Below are 19,416 nucleotides of genomic sequence, written 5' to 3'. Positions count from 1 at the left end.
CCCCATTTATTTATTTATTTATTTTTGGCTGTGTTGGGTCTTTGTTTCTGTGTGAGGGCTTTCTCTAGTTGCGGCACGCGGGGGCCACTCTCCATCGCGGTGCCCGGGCCTCTCACTGTCACGGCCTCTCTTGTTGCGGAGCACAGGCTCCAAACGCGCAGGCTCACTAGTTGTGGCTCACGGGCTTAGTTGCCCCGCGGCATGTGGGATCTTCCCAGACCAGGGCTCGAACCCGTGTCCCCTGCCTTGGCAGGCAGACTCCCAACCACTGCGCCACCAGGGAAGCCCGTAAGTGCTTCCTTTCTAGCCAGCCAGGTGTTCACAGAGGCAGCAGAGAGTGGCGATCACTGCTCTGTCGCAGCAGCTCTGTCACAGAGGCTGTGCCTGGCATGGGGGGATGGGGTGGGGCAGGAGGCTTGAGGGACGGAGGGAAGGTGACGGGCCAACGCCTGGGCCCAGGCTCGGAACCCATCCCTTGGTCCCTTGGTGTCAAAGGGCAGAGAGGTGGCCACCTTGAAACGCAGAAGGCTCTGGTGCCAGAGGCGCAGCTGCTCTGTGTAGCCTCGGAAGGCAGAGCTGGGCAGTGGCGCCGTGGTGGTGGTGGGAGCACACCCGCGCAGCAGTGAGCTCCCCGTGCGGGGCGTAAGCACCGACTTCTCTTGTGGCTGTCTCTGGGGTCAGGGAGGCCGGGCCTGGCGCCCTGGGCTTTGGGGCTTCAGCGATTTGCTGGGAAGAAGTCAAACGTACAGAGGTGGCCCTAGCTGGCCTCATCCCGGGGCCTGGTGAGCTGCGGTCTCTGGCCACAGTGGGCGTGGCCAAAAGCCAGCAGGCCACATGGCACTGACTGGGCACAGCACTGGGCCTCAGGACCTCAAAGGGTGGAAGGCAGGAAGTGCTGGCTACCCGGGGCTGCCCAGGGGCCCAGCAACAGGAAGCCCTGGGCGGGGAGGAAGCCCTGGAGGCCACGGGCCCCAGATGCAGCAGGTGGCTGTCAGCAGGAGGCCCCGCGGGCGTAGCCGGCCCCCCACTCTGGGCTGCGCGGGACACCGCACCCCGCCTGCCTGGGGGAGGCCGGCTGAAGCCCCGCCCCGTGGCCCCTGAGCCACATGGCCTTCCTGGGCCCCAGGACACCTGCCCCCAAGCCGTCGCCAGGCAGGAAGACAGTCATGTGCTGGGTCAGTGCCACCAGGTCAGCAGGGCGGCCCTGGGGATGGGGGCTCGGGAGGTGGTGCCGGCCCAGCACCTGTAGAGCCACTCAGGGAGGCCCGGTGTGGAGTCAGAGCCCCCCTCAACGGGGCCCGCGGTGGGGCGCACAGGACGCTGGCCCTGGGCCCCCGAGGGGAGAGTCCTCAGCTGGACGGGGCAAGTGGGAGCCCAGAGAGGACAGCCCCGCCCCCTGGTCATGTGCTGCCCTGCCTGGGTGGCCTTGGCGTTTGGGTCCTGGGTGCGCACACATTGCGTGTGTGCGTGTGTGAGTGTGATGGTGTGTCAGTGTGACCGTGCCCGCACTGCTGCCTGCCTGCCCTGGGAGCGCAGTGCTGGGGGTCCCGGCAGGGAGCCGAAGAGCCTCAGGGTCTCAGGGACCCCAGCCCAGGTCGTGCCTCCCTCCCTCCCTCTGGCATGGCTCGTCACTGGCCTTCATTGGAGATTTTTGGTTTTCATTCTTTTATGGAGAAAGATTCTGGGAAGAGGAAGCGGGAGGAGAAACTGAAAGGAGAGACGGAACCAGGAGGCGCTGGGGCGCGGGGCCCCGGGGCGGGGCCCCGGGCCCCGCCCCGCCCCGCCCCCGCCCCGCCCCGCCCCCGCCCCGCCCCTCCAGCGCCACCTAGCGCCCGCTCTGTGCCGGGCGGGACAGGCTGAGCGCTCCGCTGTTCGCTGGCTGGTGCGACTCCTGAGTTCCTCAGCTTCCCTGAGCCTCGGTGTGTTCATCGTGACGTGGGGATGACACAGGTTCACACGTCAGGGGGTGTTAGGATGGTGACGTGGGGTGGCCCTCGGGAAGCGCAGAGTCTGGTCCCCACGGTGAGTGCCCGGTGTGCTCCATGCGAGCTGACGACTTGCTGAGCTGGTTTGTTAGCGTCCTCGTCTGTGAGATGGGGGTAAAGCAACGCCTGTGGGGTTTAATGAGCTGTCGGGTCCGACTTGGTGCTGGACCAGTGCAGGGCTGCGGGGTAGTGATGATTACTCTGACCTGTGCCCAAGCTGCCTGCCCAGGGCACTGGGGCCACCCATGAAAGTTCCTGCTAGCCCCTGGAGGCTGTGCGTGTGTGTGTGTGTGTGTGTGTGTGTGCGTGTCTGTGTGTGTGTGTGAATATACACGTGAGTCAGTGTGTGCGTATGAGTACATTTGAGTGCAAGTAGGCGTATGTGAGAACGAGTATAAGAATGAATGTGGGTGTGTACATGTGCAGATGAGTGTGTGCATACGTATGAGTGTGAGCCTGGGCGAGCGAGTACATGTGTATGTGCGAGTGCATGTGTGTACGTGTGCACGTATGATTATATGCAGGTGGGTGTGTGAGGGTGTGTCTTTGGTCGTGAGTGTGTAAGCGTGCATGTAGGCCTATGACGAGTGAGTGTGTGCACAGGTGTGAGTGAGTGCACTGGGGGACCTGGTCTCTTCTCCCTCGGGGCTGGGACCCCCCCAGGCCCCCCTCGCCCTGCAGCTCCCACACATGGGCGGCCTGGTCACCACTGACGGAACCCCGACCCTGTGGTCTCACGCGGTGCCAGCTCCCTCACCACGGCCAAGGCCGCACCTGGCCGCACCTGCGGGTGTGGGAGAGGAGAGCCGAGGGAACCCCGCCCTCCAGCGCCTTCCTCCCGCGCCTTCCAGGCAACCTGGTGCACGGGCTCACACCGGTACACACGCGTGTGCACACACACTGACGTGCACACACAGAACCTTCTGCCTTCGGGCCGTACGGCTCCTGCACACATCCTGTCTGGGTGCCCCGTCTGTGACAATGACCAAGTGTGCGGAGCCACGGCTCACGCGTGGGCCTGTGCAGAGGATGACCACACACCCCGGAGTCTCGCAGCCCCAAGGCAGGCGGAAGCCACAGAGCCTGCGCTTCCTGGAGCCCAACGGGGCTGTCTCTGTGGGAAAGAACGGCTTTCCCGGCCTGTTCTGCCCTCACCCCTGCAGCTTCGGGCCTTGGGTCACACAGACCAATCTTAGCTGAGAGAGAAGGTGGGGATGGGCACGGAGCAGAGACTGGGGAGCATGCCTGGCACCGTGCTCCTGGGCGGGTCCCAACCCAGCTCACCCAGTGGTGCAGGGCAGGGCCGGGCGGCCAGAGGATATCTGGCCATCAGGATGAGCCTCCCCTTCGATGGTCCATCTTCTGGAGAGGGGCGGTGGATGTCGGTGTCTGTCCCTGAAGCAGGGACATTCCCAGGGGAGGTGAAGGTGGAGCACGACCAGGCCTGCTACAACCCACCCTCCCCACCCAAGGTCAGCCCGTGGACACCCAAGAGCCCTCCTCCTGCCCACAGAGGGACGGTGGCCAGGTGAGACTGAGCCCCTCACAGGCCTGCACCTGCCTGGCCACCGAGCTGACCAGGGTGGGACCGCGGGCCGCCCCGGCTCCTTCCCCATGCTCGCTCAGGTGTGGAGCCAGGACGAGGGGTGGGCCCCATCAGTCCTCAGCTCTGCCTCTGGCACCCCTGCCCCACACAGATGCCAGGTCTCCTTACAGATGGGAGAGGAGGCGATGGAGCAGGGTGGGGCTCTGTTTCAGCTTCCTGCGCCTTCCAGGCAACCTGCAGTCCCCAGCACCCAGCGGGGTCAACATTCTACATCTCCTTTGGGACTGCCTGGGTGCCCCCTGTGTGCTGGGCCTGAGCTGGTGGGACCACCTGAAAGAGGGGACACTTGAGTTAACTCGCTTCCATTTTTGGATTGTTCGTTGCTAGTGTAGAGAAATAGGACTGATTTTTGTGTATCGATCTGGTATCCTGCCACCTTGCTGAGCTTGTTTATCAGTTCTAATCATTCTTTCTTTAGTGGATCCCTTGAATTTTCTAATCATCTAATCTTTGAATAGTTTTACTTTTTCCTTCCCAACATGCATAGCTTTTATTGCTTCTTCTTGCATAATTGTCCTGGCTAGAACCTCTGGTACAATGTTGAATAGAAGTGGCAAGAGCTGATGTCCTTGCCTTGTCCCTGCTTGTTGGGGAAAGCTTTCAGTCACTCACCGTTGTTTATGATGTTAGCTCTCGGTTCTTCGTAGATGTCCTTTACCAGGTTGAGGAGGTTTCTCGCACTCCTAGTTGGTTGAGTGTTCTTATTATGAAGGATTGTCAAATTTTGTCAAATGTTTTTTCTGCATCTATTGGCATAAGCATGTGGTTTTTGTTCTTTATTAGATTGATAGAATGTATTACCTGCTTTGAATTTTTTTTTGTTGTTGTATAGTTTTACTTTTTCCTTCCCAACATGCATAGCTTTTATTGCTTCTTCTTGCATAATTGTCCTGGCTAGAACCTCTGGTACAATGTTGAATAGAAGTGGCAAGAGCTGATGTCCTTGCCTTGTCCCTGCTTGTTGGGGAAAGCTTTCAGTCACTCACCGTTGTTTATGATGTTAGCTCTCGGTTCTTCGTAGATGTCCTTTACCAGGTTGAGGAGGTTTCTCGCACTCCTAGTTGGTTGAGTGTTCTTATTATGAAGGATTGTCAAATTTTGTCAAATGTTTTTTCTGCATCTATTGGCATAAGCATGTGGTTTTTGTTCTTTATTAGATTGATAGAATGTATTACCTGCTTTGAATTTTTTGTTGTTGTTGTTGTTTTGACTGTGCCGTGAGGCTTTCGAGATCTTAGTTCCCCCACCAGGGACTGAACCCAGGCCCTGGCAGTGAAAGCGCTGAGTCCTAACCACTGGACCACCAGGCAATTCCCTACATTTTTTGAATTTTGAACGTTAGATCAAGCTTGCATTCCTAGGATAAATCCCACGTGGTGTAGAATCCTTTTTATATGATGCTGGATTCAGTTTGGTAGTATTTTGGTGAGGAACTTTACACCGACATTCATAGGGATATTAGTCTGTAGTTTTCTTTTCTTGCGAGGTCTTTGGTTTTGGTATCAAGGTAACGCAGACCTCTTAGAATGAGTGCCTTGCTCTTCGGTTTTGGGAAGAGTTTGTGAAGGACTGGTGTTCATTTGAACCAACAACTCTTGAGAGTGAGTTAGCTCAGTTGTAACAGCAGGCAGTGAGAACAGTGTGGACAGAGGCCTGAAGTGGGGAGCGCGGTGGATTTCAGTAACAGGAGCCACGGGCCCGGCTGGCGCAGGCACACACACGGGAGATGGAGGGCTGGAGGGCTTGCATTCCTAGGATAAATCCCACGTGGTGTAGAATCCTTTTTATATGATGCTGGATTCAGTTTGGTAGTATTTTGGTGAGGAACTTTACACCGACATTCATAGGGATATTAGTCTGTAGTTTTCTTTTCTTGCGAGGTCTTTGGTTTTGGTATCAAGGTAATGCAGACCTCTTAGAATGAGTGCCTTGCTCTTCGGTTTTGGGAAGAGTTTGTGAAGGACTGGTGTTCATTTGAACCAACAACTCTTGAGAGTGAGTTAGCTCAGTTGTAACAGCAGGCAGTGAGAACAGTGTGGACAGAGGCCTGAAGTGGGGAGCGCGGTGGATTTCAGTAACAGGAGCCACGGGCCCGGCTGGCGCAGGCACACACACGGGAGATGGAGGGCTGGAGGGCAGCCCGTGAGAAAGGTCCACAGGGGCTGGATCCGGAAGGGCCAGCTGGACATGAGCAGGCCCTGGAGCTTTAGAACAGAGCAGTGATGGGCATGGCATGTGTGTTGGAGCCTGTGCTGAGGGGAGGGTGATGGAGGAAAGAGACTGGAGGCCAGGGAGGGACTTGAAGAGAGGAGGTGGGGTGGGGCTGCCGGGAGGTGGTGGAGGGCCCGGGCACAGGCAGGGGGCTGCGAGGAGGCAGCCTAGAGGGCTGGGAATGCTGGGGGCGTGGGGCTGGCAAGGGCACTGGGAACAGGCACAGAGGCTGGTTGGAGCCTCAGTGAAGGGAGGCTGCTGTAGAGGCGTGAGAGGCAGGGGCTGGTTGCAGCGGGAAGGGGCCAGAGAGCTGGCCCGAGGCAGAGGCCTGGAAACCAGGGACCACCCGCTGGGTGGGAGCAGGACGGAAGCTGGAACACCAGTCCACCTCTGCTGCAGGTGGCCCATCTCGGTGGCAGCCTGTATGCAAATGGAGGTAGAGAAGGCAGCATGCCTGGGAGGCCATCCTGTAGCCAGCCTAGGGGGCTTCTGGGAGAGGTGCCCACATCCTTCCAGGCAGGTGGAGCTGCCAAGGACCGGAGCCCTGACCCCTGCAGGGAATCCCGGGTCAGACAGGCGACGCAGCCCGCCCAGAGGGGGCCACGGGGGAGGAACGAGGGAGGACCGGCAGCCCCGCCCGGGAGCCTGAGTGCTCGCGCCCCGGGAGGCGGGGTGAGGGGGGGGAGGGGAAACTCGCCAGCCAGCTCCCCTTCAACTCCAGCTCAGCCCCGGGAGGCGGCGCGGCCCGCACCACCCTCGACAGAGCTAAGGGCCGGGGCTCAGGGAGGAGGAGGAGGCGCTTTCCCAAGGTCTCCGCCGCCAGGAGCCGGAGGGGCTGGGGCCCGGGTGTGGGGGCGGTCGGGGGCCCATCAGCCGCGCGGGGCCGTGAGGCCGGCTGCCCGTTCGCCTCCGTGGCTTCCCGACTCCGGGCGGCCCCTCAGGCGTCCGCCCCGTGCCCACGCGCCCCCGCACCCGCACCCTCGCAGCGGCCGGCGGGGAAACTGAGGCCCCGCGGGCTGACGGGCGGGGCGGCGCCTCACCTGCGAGGGGCGGAGCCGGCGGCCGGGCAGGGGGCGGGGCGCGCGGCGGCCTGGCTGGCGAGGGGTGCGGCCGCGGGCCAGGGGCCGGCGGGACAAGGGCGCCGCGGGCGAGGCGGCGGCGGTCGGGGCGCGCGGCCCGATGCCGTGTCGGTGCGCGCAGGAGAGGCGGGCGCGGGCCGACCCCCCGAAGCCGGCCGTGCCCGCCGCGTGGACGCTGTGAGGACCGAGCCGGACCGACCCGGCGCTTTCGGCGGGAACAAAGGCGGGCGGGGGCCGGCTCCGGAGGGTCTGGGGGCCCCGGACGGGGCGGGGGCCTGTCCGTCTGTCAGCACCTTCCGGGGCGGGTGGGCGCGGGGCCCCCTCCTCCCTACGCCCGCGGGGCTCTGTTCGGTGCGGGCCGCCGGGCGGGCGCGGGGGTGGCGCGCTTTGTCGGAGGCTCCACTGTTGGTTGGGGCGCAGGCCAGAGGGGTGGCTTTGTGCGCAGGCGGAGCTGGAGGGGGCAGCCCGAGCGACCTGGGCAGGGGCCGGGGAGCAGGCGTCCGGGGAGGCGGGAGGCGGTAAACATCTGTTGGAGCCTGCCGGTTCGCTGAGAGCGGAGTGGTTTTCTTTGTGTGTGTGTGTTTGGGGATGGGGCAGGAGTTCCAGCAAGGCTGGGCCTCTGGGTCTGAGCCGAACTGCTCCTCCAACTCCACTGGGGCCCCCGGACGGACCAGGCCCTGGGTGGGGTGGGGGCAGGCACTGGATAAAACAGTGCAGGGTGGGTGGGTGCTGTTCAGAGGGACCAGGGGTGCGGGAGGCCCCGAATGTGACTGGGCATTGAGGTGCGTCACGGAAGAGGGGAGTCTGGATCTGGGTCTTGAAGGACGAGTAGGAGTTCTCCGTGTGAGGGGGGATAGCGGTCATTCCAGGCAGAGGCCGGAAGTGTGAAACTGAAAGAACCTGCCAGGTTTCTGGGAGAGCAGCTGGAACATGAGTAAGAGGCTGTTAAGCGGCGGGGCCTGGAATGTAGGGCCCTGCGGGCCTGGGTTAACCCTAAGGCGGGCAGCCTGCCCCTGGACACCGTGCACTGGGTGATCCCTGCCCGAATGATGCCCCAGGCTGACTGGGAGACAGCATGGATCCCAGCCAACCCACCAAATGATTGTTTGGCGAGGGTGCGGCCCCCACCCCTGGCTGAGACATGTCCCCTTCCCTTTTTATTGTAGCTTCATGGCGGCCGAGGAGATGCACTGGCCCGTCCCCATGAAGGCCATTGGTGCCCAGAACTTGCTGACCATGCCTGGGGGTGTGGCCAAGGCTGGCTACCTGCACAAGAAGGGCGGCACCCAGCTGCAGCTGCTCAGATGTGAGTCCCCTGGGTGGTGGGGAGCACACTGGGAGGACGTGGGGACGGGGCTGAGCCCCACTGGACCTCCTTGGCCAAGCACCCTTCCTTTCTGAACCTCTTCTTCCTTCCTTACCTGGGGGGCCCTCCAGAGTTTCCCTTCTCTCCCTGCCACCACCCCCTCGGGGCCCTGAGGTTGGCCTCCCCAGCCTCCAGGACTGGGGAAGGGTCTGGGGTGGTGCAGCGGGTGGAGATAGGAGGGCATTTGGTGCACAGTGCTGACCTGCTGGCCAAGGGAGCTTCAGCCTGTGGCCAGGGGCGGGAGCCCTTGTTGGCCTGGTAGGTCTGGCCCCTGGGTGGTTCCCTCGCCTTATCAGGTGGGTGTTCAGTGAGTCAGGCAGTCAGTCCGTCTGCAGTGAATCCACGTACCAGGCCAACAGCCATCTGGGTGCTGGACCTCCACAGCTTCATGAGACCGGGGCTCTGGTGCCTAGGACAGCAGGCTGGGAGAGGGAGAGAGCCCCCAGGCCTGGGAGATGCTCAGGCTTCGAGACATTGAAGCCCAAGAGCATCAGGGCCTTGCCCACCCCTCTGACCAGCCACGGGCGTCCCATGCCTTTGCTCAAGCTGTGCCCTTTGGCAGGGACTCCCTGGCCCTGTGCTGCCTGGTTGAGGTGCCCCAGGCTGACTGGTTTGGTTTCTAGGTGGGCTCCAATTGGTCTGCTCTCCTCTTTGAACAGGGAGCCTCTAAGGAGGGGCTGTAGATGAGCCGCCTCCAGGCCTGGGAGGGGCTGCTCAGGGATGGGGCAGTAGCCACAGGCGTTCTCACCGTAACTGGCTCCACACCAGTGGCTCTTGTTGGCAAGATCTCTGGGCTTCTTTGCCCCCAGCCTCGCTCCACCCAGCAAGGCGGCTCTGTGGCCTCCCTGGGCCTCTGGCCCTGGCTCTGCCCTTCCTCGAGCCACTTTAGTCCCTTGTCCCTGGGGCCTGTGGTAGCACCACACAGCCCCCTGAATCTCCCCTGCCCTGGAGGGACCAGCATGCCCATCCATCTGTCAGCATTTGACCCCATGGTAGTCTCCTGGGGAGGGGCAGGAGGCCGGGCCTGGAGTCGCCCAGGGCCTCCAGGCATGGTCCCTGGAGTGGGGCCTGCCCAGAGGCTCAGCCCCCACCCCCGCCCCGCTCGCAGGGCCCCTGCGCTTTGTCGTCATCCATAAGCGCTGCATCTACTACTTCAAGAGCAGCACGTCAGCCTCCCCGCAGGGCGCCTTCTCGCTGAGTGGCTACAACCGGTAAGTGCCCCACTGACCCCCAACCCCGCGGCCAGCGGGTTCGCCCCCGGTTCCCACCCAAGGCAAGTCCAGGTTTCCTGAGATGGTTCACACCCCCGGCCCCTTGGATGGGTACAGCCTCTGCCCTCCATCCTAGCCTCAGGCCATTGCCGAGGGCCTGGGGACGAGGCTGGGGCTTCCTGCCGCTTTATCAGCCTCAAGGGTTGCAACGGCCTGCCCTACAGGTCCCCATTCAGTCGCAGCCCAGTGACTTCTGCGTCCCTCCTTCCTCCCCACCTTCTCCCCCTCAACCATCTCCTCCTCCTTCTGGCCGAGAGCCCAGCCCACTACCCCAGGCCCTGCCCCAGGCCCCGCTGGGTCCCGGGGCCTCCCAGGCTGGGGCCAGTTCCCTGCCAGGGGCTGCCAGTCTATCAGTTTGCCACGAGCCTGCCCTCAAGGAGCTCTCTGACTCGTGGGCACTGGGCCTCCGCCCCCACTGCCCCTGGGGGATGGGGCATGTTGGCACATGTGGGCCCACCCACGGCCTCGGGCCTGCACTGCGGTGGGGGGTGGGGCGGGGGTGGGGTGGGGGGGTGTCAAGTGTGATTCCTGGCTCTAGGTCTTGGTGTCACACCACCCAGGCCCTGCACCCAATGGCATTAGTCTGTGCCCCTGCCCCCCGGGAGGGCCCAGCCCTTCCTGCCTATGAGAACCTGAGGGTCCCGTGGTATCAGTGGCAGGACTGGCGCCCTTGGGCAGTGACTCTAGGCCTGCACTCACATGCTGGCCGCAAGCTCACTAGGGAAACTGGCCCCGAGCACCCAGCCCAGTGCCCAACCCCCAGGTGGAGGCCGGGGGAGGCTCCAGGGCCCTGTGGCTGCCAGCGGGCACTGGTGGACCAGACTCTGGGGTCCCCTGGGGAGGGACGTTTCCTTTCCCCAAACACACCAGCCCTGGCCTGGTGGGAGTGCAGCCTTGCAGCAGGGGATGTCCCTCTGATGGGCCGGATGGACACACCTGCCCCAGGCACCCAGCCTGACAGCGCCCCCCACGGTAGAGTCTGTGATCTCTACGCAAACCCCACGTCCTGGCTGCAGGAGTGGCCGCAGTGAGTCACTTCCCTGAAATGTTCTCAGACCAGCCGCCTGGCAGCAGGGGCAGGGCTGAGGGTGACACGAGCCCCGTGAGGGTCCCCAGGAGGTAGGCCAGGGGCCAGGCGGGGCCCGAGGCGTCCAGGTAAAGCAGCATTGGTGGGCAGCGAGGGTGGCATGTCCTCGTCTCAGAGCCCTGCACGCGCTGCTCACTGGAAGCCCTCCGGGACCCCTGTGCCCTCCGCTCACTGCTCACCCTTGCCCACACGCTTCCTCCTGCCTGACGCATCCAGGCCTTCAGCCAGCAGCATCGATGGGCCGACCGTCCAGATCTTCCCGTGTCCCTCGGGGCGTGGTGCTGGGTGCCAAGACCTGTCCAGGGGCGGGGCTGTGGTTGGGCCGTCCCTGCGGGCCTGGGCCGCACGGTGACCACTGGCGCTGCCCTCAGGGTGATGCGGGCAGCTGAGGAGACGACGTCCAGCAACGTCTTCCCCTTCAAGATCATTCACATCAGTAAGAAGCACCGCACGTGGTTCTTCTCTGCCTCCTCTGAGGATGAGCGCAAGGTGATGGGGGGCCGGGTTGGACCTGCCTTGGGGGGACGGGGAGCTATCAGGGCCCCCGTCCAGGCCCTGAGGGGCTGGGGCTGGGGCATGGGCAGCTGGGCGGGTGCCGCCCCCCAGTCCCCGGTCCTCACGCCCAGGGCCTGGCGCCAGCCCCTCACACTCAGAGCACGCTGTCTCCGGAGGAGCCCTGGGTGGGCTGAAGGGGGGCCGCGGCCCCAGAAGGGCCAGCCAGGGTCGTCTTCCCCAGCCTTGGTGGTCAACGCCGACCGGCCAGTGCGGGCAGGGGAGGAGGGGTGAGGGTGGCTCCTCCCCTGGGCAGCATCGTGCCCGCTGAGGGCCTGACTGACCCGCAGAGCTGGATGGCCTTGCTGCGCAGGGAGATCGGCCACTTCCACGGGAAGAAGGAGCTGCCTCTGGATGCCAGGTGGGCCTGGGGGTGTGACGGTGGGCAGGTGTCACCGGGGCCCTGGACTCCACACGTGTGCCTGCCTCCCGGCCCCTGGGGGCTTGGCCCAGAATCTCCCCCTTGAAGGCTTTTCTGAAGGTGCCAGCTGGGCCACGTGTGTGCGGGCTGTGCACCTGTGTGTGTGCACCCGAGCGTGTAAGCATGTGTGTGCGTGCACCCCACTGGTAGTTCCTGTTTGGGGGTTACACGTGCTTTTACTTGCCTCTCGAGGAAGCCCGGTGTTTCTAGCAGCTCAGGCCTTTGGGTTCCCAGCACCCCTCGCTGGGGGGTGAGAGCAGGGCGGGTCCCCAGGGCAGTGGCCCGGCCCGTGTGGGTATTGGTGACCGCACGGCGCAGGTGGTTCAACAAGCAGCAGGGGCTCTCTGGGCGGGAACTGCATCCATCCGGTCCTTTCAGAGATGAGGATAGGGAGGCCCAGGTAGGGCTGGGCACACCTAGGCTGTCCCGCAGGCTCCTGCCTGAGCCCCCGGGGCAGGAGCAGGTGGGGACGTGGGCCCAGCCTTGAGGCCTGGCACCGTCTGGGCGGTCAGGGGTGTACTTGTGGCGAGAACCACAGTGGGGCTGAGGAGGGAGACGCCACAGCCTCCAGTCCCCTCGTCTGCCCTTGTTCTGTGTGTATATGTGTGTCTAGATCTTTCTGTGTCCGCACGTCTCCGTGCGCGTTCTCGTGTTTATCTGTGTGTTTGTCTGCATCCGCGTGTCTGAGTGTCCACGTGCATGAGGCCGCGTCTGTGTCTGTGTGTGTGTGTGTGTGTCTGTCCGCGTGTCCGAGAGTGTGAGTGCAGGAGACCCCCTGCCCGGTACTCACCGCCCCGCCCACCCTGTGCTCAGCGACTCCAGCTCGGACACAGACAGCTTCTACGGTGCCATCGAGCGGCCCGTGGACATCAGCCTCTCTCCGTACCCCACTGACAATGAAGGTGAGGCGCGTCCCCGTCTTCTGCCCGCCGTCTCTCCTGCCTGGCTGCTGCCCGGGAGGGAGACGGAGCTGGCTGGCCTCCCTGCTCCATCCCTCCGGCTACCCCAGGCAGCCTGGGTCTTGGGTTCCCATCCTGCCCACCTCATCCTGGCCCCAGGCCCCCCTGAGGGAGCGAGGTCCTGAGAGCCGCGCCCGGCCACCCCGGCCTGGGTGCAGCTGGCCCGGGGGGCCCTGAGCCCGACCCTCCATCTGCCCCGCAGACTATGACGACGAGGACGACTCGTACCTGGAGCCCGACTGCCCCGAGGCCGGGGAGCCCGAGGGTAGGCGGGGCGGCCGGTGGGCCTGGGGGGCGCTGGGAGTAGAGAACAGGGACCGGGGCCTGGAGCGGAGGCTCCCCGCTCTGGGCTGGGGCTGTCAGCCTGGCTACGGCCCTGGGTGGCCTGAGGCCTGACCGTCTCCACCTCGGGCCTCAGGGTTTCTCCTTCAGCCCGAGCATTGGCAGCAACAGAGCCGAAGAGGCTGGCTCTGCTCACCTGCTCCTCGGACCTCCTCCAGTTAGCCCGGGGTGGCGGAGGGGCGGTGCAGAGGTGTGGGAGGGGGAGCCCCGCACGTGGGATGCTGAGCCGGGGCTGGCCCTGGGGGCTGAGAACAGGGAAGGAGGAAGGGTAGCTCTCCGTGAGCACCTGTGGCCAGGTGGCCACTCAACTGCCCCACCCCACACCCCCCCAGCACTCGGCCAGGCAAGGGGGACGGCGTGCGCCAGGCATCCCAGGGGAGCGCGGGGACGGGTGGGGGAGGGCCGTGCCTCTGTCCTGCCCTCTGTCTCGTCACTCCCTGCCGTCTGTCCCATCTCTCACTATTCCTGACACCCCCAGCTCCGCTCGTTCTTGTTGATTTCATCGTGGCCGGGGACTCCCTGTTCCTTGGCCTCCTCTCCAGCCACCTCGTCTTCTTCCCGCCTCAGCTCCTCGTGGCCTCCTCTTAGCTGTGCCTCCCTCCAGTGCACCCGGGGCCAGCAGCCCTCTCCCCTCCTACTGGCTCCCTCCTTCCGGGGCCCCAGCTCCCACGGGCCTTCAGCCCACCAGGCCCTGCAGGCCAGCCCCGAGCCCACATCAGATCCTCGTCCGTCCTCTGGTCTTTGCGCCCTCGCTCGCCCGCTTTGCTCTCTCATCTCTCGGGCCTGTGACCGCAGCCCTGGTGAAGCCCTGCCTCCGTCTGCCCCACCCCTGGCTGGAGAGAGCCCGCCGAGGCCTTACTCTCATCCCCTCCTTGGCTTCCAGGGGCCCGGTGCTCCCGCACACCTGCTTGCGCACTCCCAGCTCCCCTCCCAGAACGTCTCTCATCAGGGTTCCCACCCCAGCGCCCGAGGGCGGCACCTGGCCCGGGGCCCCTCCCTGCGCCCACCTGCCTCGCCAGCACCAGACACCTCGTGCTCCAGGTCCCCTCCCGCCCAGCCCTGTGCTGCCCGGGGTGCCCACGCGCACCACCCCAGGCCTCAGGCCTGGCCTGCTCCTCTCCCCTCGCTCCTGGGCCACAGCCAGTGTCATCGACAGGCTGTTGACTCCTGACATTTCCAGCCGGGGCCTCTCCTCTGAACTCTGGGCCTGGGCCCCTGGAGCCCACTCGATGTCCCCTAGGTGTCTTGTGGCATTGTCAACTTGTTAGGAGCAAACCCAACCCCCAGCTTCCCCCAGCCTGCTCCCGCGCTTCCTCCTCACCTCTGTTAGTGGGAATCCCAGCTGCCCCAGCTGAGTCCCAGTCCCGGGAGGCTTCCTTGCCCCTTCTCTTTCTCGCCCCGACCCGCTACCCCGGAAGCTGAAGGCTCCTGTGTGACACCTGGGCTTCGGGAAGTTTGCACGGGCTGCCGTATGGAGGACAGATGGGGAGGGCCGGGTGGCCTGGGGTGGGCCAGGGTCCCAGAAGGAAGGCTGCGTCGGGAGTGCTGGGCATCGGGGCTGTAGGGCGGGCGGCCAGGCTGGGGGGCTGGGGGCTGAGGGGTTGCACACCTGCTTGGCCCTGGCCGTCCCTTGCCGGCACATGCCGGCAGAGGTGGTGCTGCTCCGGCCTCCAGCAGGGGACGCTCGCTCACCAGATGGGTCTCCTTGCTCTGCAGATGCCCTGATCCACCCACCGGCCTACCCCCCACCTCCGGTGCCCACGCCCAGGAAGCCCGTCTTCTCTGATGTGCCCCGGGCCCGCTCCTTTTCCTCCAAGGGTCCAGGCCCTCTGCCGCCACCTGCGCCCCCTAAGCGCGGCCTCCCCGATGCCGGCCCGGCCCCCGAGGACTGCAGGAAGGAGCTGCTGGGCCCGAGGCGGCTGGAACCTGGCCCCAGGGTGCCCGCCCCCTCCTGGAGGGTGAGTGAACCCCCACTGGGCGGCCTGCCCGCCGTGCCCAGCCGCAAGCCACCTTGCTTCCGCGAGGACGCCAGCCCCGGCCCAGAGCCCCGGGTCCCTGGCCATGGCGCCAGCTCTCCCACTAGCTCTGCCGGCGCAGCCGCTGCCACCTCCAGGAACTGTGACAAGCTCAAGTCCTTCCACCTGTCCCCTCGGGGGCCACCCACACCTGAGCCCCCTCCCGTGCCGGCCAACAAGCCCAAGCTCCTGAAGAGGGCTGAGGTGGCCCCCCCGAGGGAGGCAGCCAAGCCCGGACTCTTCGTGCCCGCCGCGGCCCCCCGGCCTCCCGCACTGAAGCTGCCCACGCCCGAGGCCACAGCCCGGCCCGCGATCCCGCCCGGGCCAGAAAAGCCGCCCCGCCCCCACCTCCAGTGAGTCTGTGCCGCACTGGTGCCACCGGGACCCCTCTCCAGCCTGTCTTCCCACCGGCGACCCAGCCTCCCTGCCTCTGGCACGCAGCCCGTGACGGGCGCCAGGCGGCCCTGGCCTGGGTGGGGGGAGGACGGCGCCCTGACGGCCCAGGGCTGCCTAGGCTGAATGGCCTCCCCTACACCTGATGCGGGGGTTCCCGGGGGTGTCCCGCCTGGCCCTTGAGGTCCAGCCCCGTGGGGGGTGAGCCTGGAGCCCGTGGCTGCCTTGGGGAGCAGTGGGCGAGGCGGGGCTTCGGGCACCCCGGCCTCCCAGAACCCCGGCCGTGCAGTGAGGGCCCTGCGGGCGCTGCCAGCCTGCCCAGGGACGGGCGCTGTGGGGCGCTGTGGGACTGAGCCCTCCTGAGCCAGAAGTGCCCTTCCTGGCCCTATCTGGGGCTCCAGATGCCACCCGGGCTCTGACGCCACCGAGGCCGCCTTCGTGCCCTCCCCGACTGGGAACCTGCCAGTTCCCAGTGGAATGTGGAACGTGTGTGTGACTCACCTCGAGGCCTGCTCCAGACGCTTTCAGCTTTATTGCTGGGCAGTGCCGGGAGACCGGTGTGTCCTCACACCACAGCCCGCAGGGCCCTCAGCAGCGAAGGCTCCGGGAGCCCCAGCGGGGAGCCCCCGCGGGCGCGCTAGCGCGGTTCTTCCCGAGTACCCTTGACCACGGCACCCTTCTCCCTGGGGCTCTGTTAGCACTGCCACCCGTGCGGAAGTGCCTGGGAGGACCCCTTGGCACACTCACGGTTCTGTTTCGTGAGGGGCCGCAGAGTTGTAGGCCGGCTCATGTGTTCATGAGCTCTGGATCTGGACCCGAGTGCCCCCGGGGTTGTGTGTGCCAGGGCTGACCATCCACAGCACAGCCTCACCCACAGCCTGGCAGCCCATCCCAGGGTGGCCTCCTTTAACCCTCCCTGAAGCCCTGGGGGCTCGGACCATGTGGCCACAGTGAGGGGCGTGTCCCTTCGGCTCGACCCATTCACACCCATCCCCCGTGGTTCTAGGAGTGCGGCTTGGCTGAGCTCACAGAGCTGCTCAGTGGCAGTGCTGGGCCCTTTGCCCACAGCGTCTGGAGCCCAGGACCCCCCTTGCCGGTGACCCTGGCTCAGGCTGCCAGGCATTAGGCGATTCCTGCCACCCCCGGGCGGTCAGCGTGGACCCCTCCAGAGCTCTGTGGTCCTGAGCCTTTGACAGCCACCAGGGCTGCAGGCGCCAGACCTCACGGATTCCGAGGCTTGGTGTGGTCACTCGGAGGGCGCGGGGAGCAGTGTCTGGAGTGGAGCAGAGGGGCCCCGTCCCACGTCTGGCAGTGACGTGGCCTTCCTCTCTTTGCTCCCCTTCCAGGCGATCACCCCCCGATGGGCAGAGTTTCAGGAGCTTCTCCTTTGAAAAACCCCGGAAACCCGCGCAGGCTGACGCGCCGCAGGCGGACGCTGGCGGGCAGGACTCTGATGAGGACTACGAGAAGGCAAGGCTGGGCGGGGCGCCCAGATCTCGGGCGGCGGCCGCGGGGCCGCGGGAGGGCCGGAGCGGCCAGCGGGAAGCCCCGCCCAGCCCCGCCACTGACCTCACGTTGGCCTCCCTCCAGGTGCCCCTGCCCAGCTCAGTGTTCATCAACACCACGGAATCTTGCGAAGCGGAAAGGTCAGTGTGAAGCTCGTCTTTCTCCAAGGCCTTGTCTTGGCAGACCTGAGGTTCTGTGCCGCCCCCCTGCACATACCTGCACGCACGCCCTCCGGTCTTCTGGCTTTTCGCTCCCCCTCTCCAGCCTCGGTGCTGGGCAGTTACTGGCACGAGAACACAGCTGAGTGCTACGAGAAACCCGGTGAGAACGACTCCTGCCCGCTCAGCCCCTGCTCTGGCCTCACCCTGGGCTCTGTGCGGCCGGCCCTCGAGGTCCCACTGCTCTCGGAACCTGAGCTGCAGAATCTGGGACGACGGAAAGCCACGTGGGGCTGGGGCTGGAGGGTCCTTGAGAGAGCTGTCTGAGGGGGGCTCACCTGTTCGCATGGCTGTGTTCTTGTAGGCTGTTCAAAGCCACGAGCCCCCGGGGAGAGCCCCTGGACGGCCTCTACTGCATCCGGAACTCCTCCACCAAGGCGGGGAAGGTAGGCACCCAGGGAGGATGCTCAGCCGTCACCCTGCTGTGCACAGGCCCCCAGGATGGCTGCGTTGTGGGGTCTGCCGCTCTCCACACACCCGGGCTGACAGGCGGGCACAGGACTCTACAGTTCGTAGCTCATTTCCCCACGCAGCCTCTTACTTGGCTTCTCAACCGGGCCCCATCCTTGAGGTCTACAGCCCCTCCTCCCCATCCATTCTCAGATTCTCAGGAACTCGATACCATCTGCAGTGGTGCCCACTCCCCAGCACGGGCGTGAGGCACAGGAAGGGTTGGGGGGCCCGGGGCTCTGACGGGGTAGGGGGTTCCCCTTCCTGCTCTTTGAAGGGGAGGCTGCTTGGGGCCGTGGGCACGTTAGGAGGTCCGCTGGCTCTGCCTGTGCCCCTCCAAGGATGACTCTTGTGACCTCACTGAGCCTGTTTCCCCTTGAGTGTCGGAGATGGTCCTAGTGTGGACCAGGCACCCGCTCCTGTCATTCACGTCTCAGCATACTCTCTGAGGGCAGGAGTCCCGGGGCGAGGGGCCGCCCATCCTGACCCCGCTGTCCGTGGGCAGGGTGACCCTCCCCCAGGGACCCAGCCTCGACGCTGCTGCCCCTGCACCCCGAGTCTGTGTCTTTCCCGAGGGGAGTGAGCCATCCTCTGCCCGCTCCTCTTCCCGCAGGTTCTGGTCGTGTGGGACGAAACCTCCAGCAAAGTGAGGAACTACCGCATCTTTGAGAAGGTGAGCGGGCTGGCCTACCCGAGGGCCCGGGGCGGGAGGGGAGCCCTGGTCCGGGGCTTGGCTGGGGTCAGGGCAGAGTCTCCCTGGGAGAGCATAGGTCGTGGGTGGTCTGAGGCCAGCACCCCCAAACACCCCTCCTCCGCCCTCCCCTCTCTCCACGGCCCCACCTCCCCCCTCTCCTGGCTTCGCTGTGTCCTGCACTGACCCTAGAGGAGATGGGGTGATCAGCCCTCGGCCCTAGGCTTATGTACAGACCTGGCCTGCGTCCCCTGGGCAGAGCGTTACTGCCGGCTGTCCCGTCTCACCGGGAGGGCCGGCTGGCCGGCCCCTCTGACCCTGCCCCACTCCCCACCCAGGAGGCGAAGTTCTTCCTGGAGGGCGAGGTCCTGTTTGTGAGCGTGGGCAGCCTGGTGGAGCACTACCACACTCACGTGCTGCCTGGCCACCAGAGCCTGCTGCTGCGGCACCCCTACGGTTACGCCAGGCCCAGGTGACACCTGTACCGCACGCTGCTGGGCAGAGACGGCCACGGGGCCACAGCCCTGGGCCACGCAGAAGGAGACTGGCCTGCACGGGAGGACGAGCGGGAGCCAGCACCGTGCTCTGACCCGGGGCCTCCCCAGTGGACACCTCATAGCGATTGCCAGGCCAGGCCCCGCCCAGCAGGCTGGGTCCCCGGGGCTCGGCCAGGCCCTGGGCTCCAGAGAATTGTGTGGGGCTCTCCTGTCTCACCGTGCCACCTCCCAGGAGCCCAGGACTGAGCCTAGTCTGGACTTGATTTACAGAAATTCTGGTCCCCCCCCCCGGCACGCCCCCCCGGGCACTGGGCTGGGAGCTGGGCAGGGCTGGGGTATGTGGGGTGGGGCAGGGGCTGGACCCCCCAGGAACGCTACAACGCAGGCTCCGTGAGGGGCCGGTACCGCACAATAAAGGTACCGCACAATAAAGCACAGATGACCTTTGCCCCCAGTGGCCAGGGCTGCACTGGGAAGGGGGCACGGCCGGCCTTACTGAGTACACACGCCAGCATCCAAGTGTTGACTGTAGCTGGTCAGCTCACGGGACCTCTAGGAGGTGGTCTTGTTTTCTAGGCCACAGGGTGCTAAATGACTTACCCTTGGGTCCACAGCTGGTAACAGAACAGGACCCAAAAAGTTGGACAGTCTGGGCCCAGAACCTGTATCCAAAACGCCAGGTTCTGCTACCAGAAGTCAGGTCCAGGGCAGTGAGGCTACAGAGCTAAGAGGCCCCTCCCATCAGTAATTGGGTCATTCGTTGGCTT

The 19,416-nt window shown here is 65.0% G+C and overlaps 1 protein-coding gene across 6 annotated transcripts in view; it reads left to right on the top strand.

The window, feature by feature from the left end:
• SH3BP2 (SH3 domain binding protein 2) overlaps positions 1-19,143 on the top strand; it is a 36,577-nt gene extending 17,434 nt beyond the window's left edge. For 3 of the 6 annotated variants that reach the window (XM_028492425.2, XM_055086262.1, XM_055086263.1), the window contains 12 exons: positions 8,048-8,187; positions 9,356-9,458; positions 10,977-11,094; positions 11,448-11,518; positions 12,392-12,480; positions 12,740-12,802; positions 14,596-15,247; positions 16,634-16,757; positions 16,878-16,933; positions 17,316-17,397; positions 18,075-18,134; positions 18,491-19,143. In XM_028492425.2, the coding sequence (XP_028348226.1) occupies positions 8,052-8,187; positions 9,356-9,458; positions 10,977-11,094; positions 11,448-11,518; positions 12,392-12,480; positions 12,740-12,802; positions 14,596-15,247; positions 16,634-16,757; positions 16,878-16,933; positions 17,316-17,397; positions 18,075-18,134; positions 18,491-18,628 (1,692 nt within the window). In that variant the 5' untranslated portion in view covers positions 8,048-8,051 and the 3' untranslated portion in view covers positions 18,629-19,143. Of the gene's footprint in view, positions 1-974; positions 1,190-6,971; positions 7,059-8,047; positions 8,188-9,355; positions 9,459-10,976; positions 11,095-11,447; positions 11,519-12,391; positions 12,481-12,739; positions 12,803-14,595; positions 15,248-16,633; positions 16,758-16,877; positions 16,934-17,315; positions 17,398-18,074; positions 18,135-18,490 lie in introns of those variants that run through there. The other 3 variants (XM_024119237.2, XM_024119238.3, XM_028492424.2) reach the window with 3 other exon arrangements.
• The last annotated feature ends 273 nt before the right edge of the window (positions 19,144-19,416 follow it).

This window comes from Physeter macrocephalus, chromosome 7 (assembly GCF_002837175.3).
Source record: "Physeter macrocephalus isolate SW-GA chromosome 7, ASM283717v5, whole genome shotgun sequence".
In the NCBI taxonomy this organism is placed as follows: domain Eukaryota; kingdom Metazoa; phylum Chordata; class Mammalia; order Artiodactyla; family Physeteridae; genus Physeter; species Physeter macrocephalus.
This window is presented reverse-complemented; position numbering and strand designations above follow the sequence as displayed.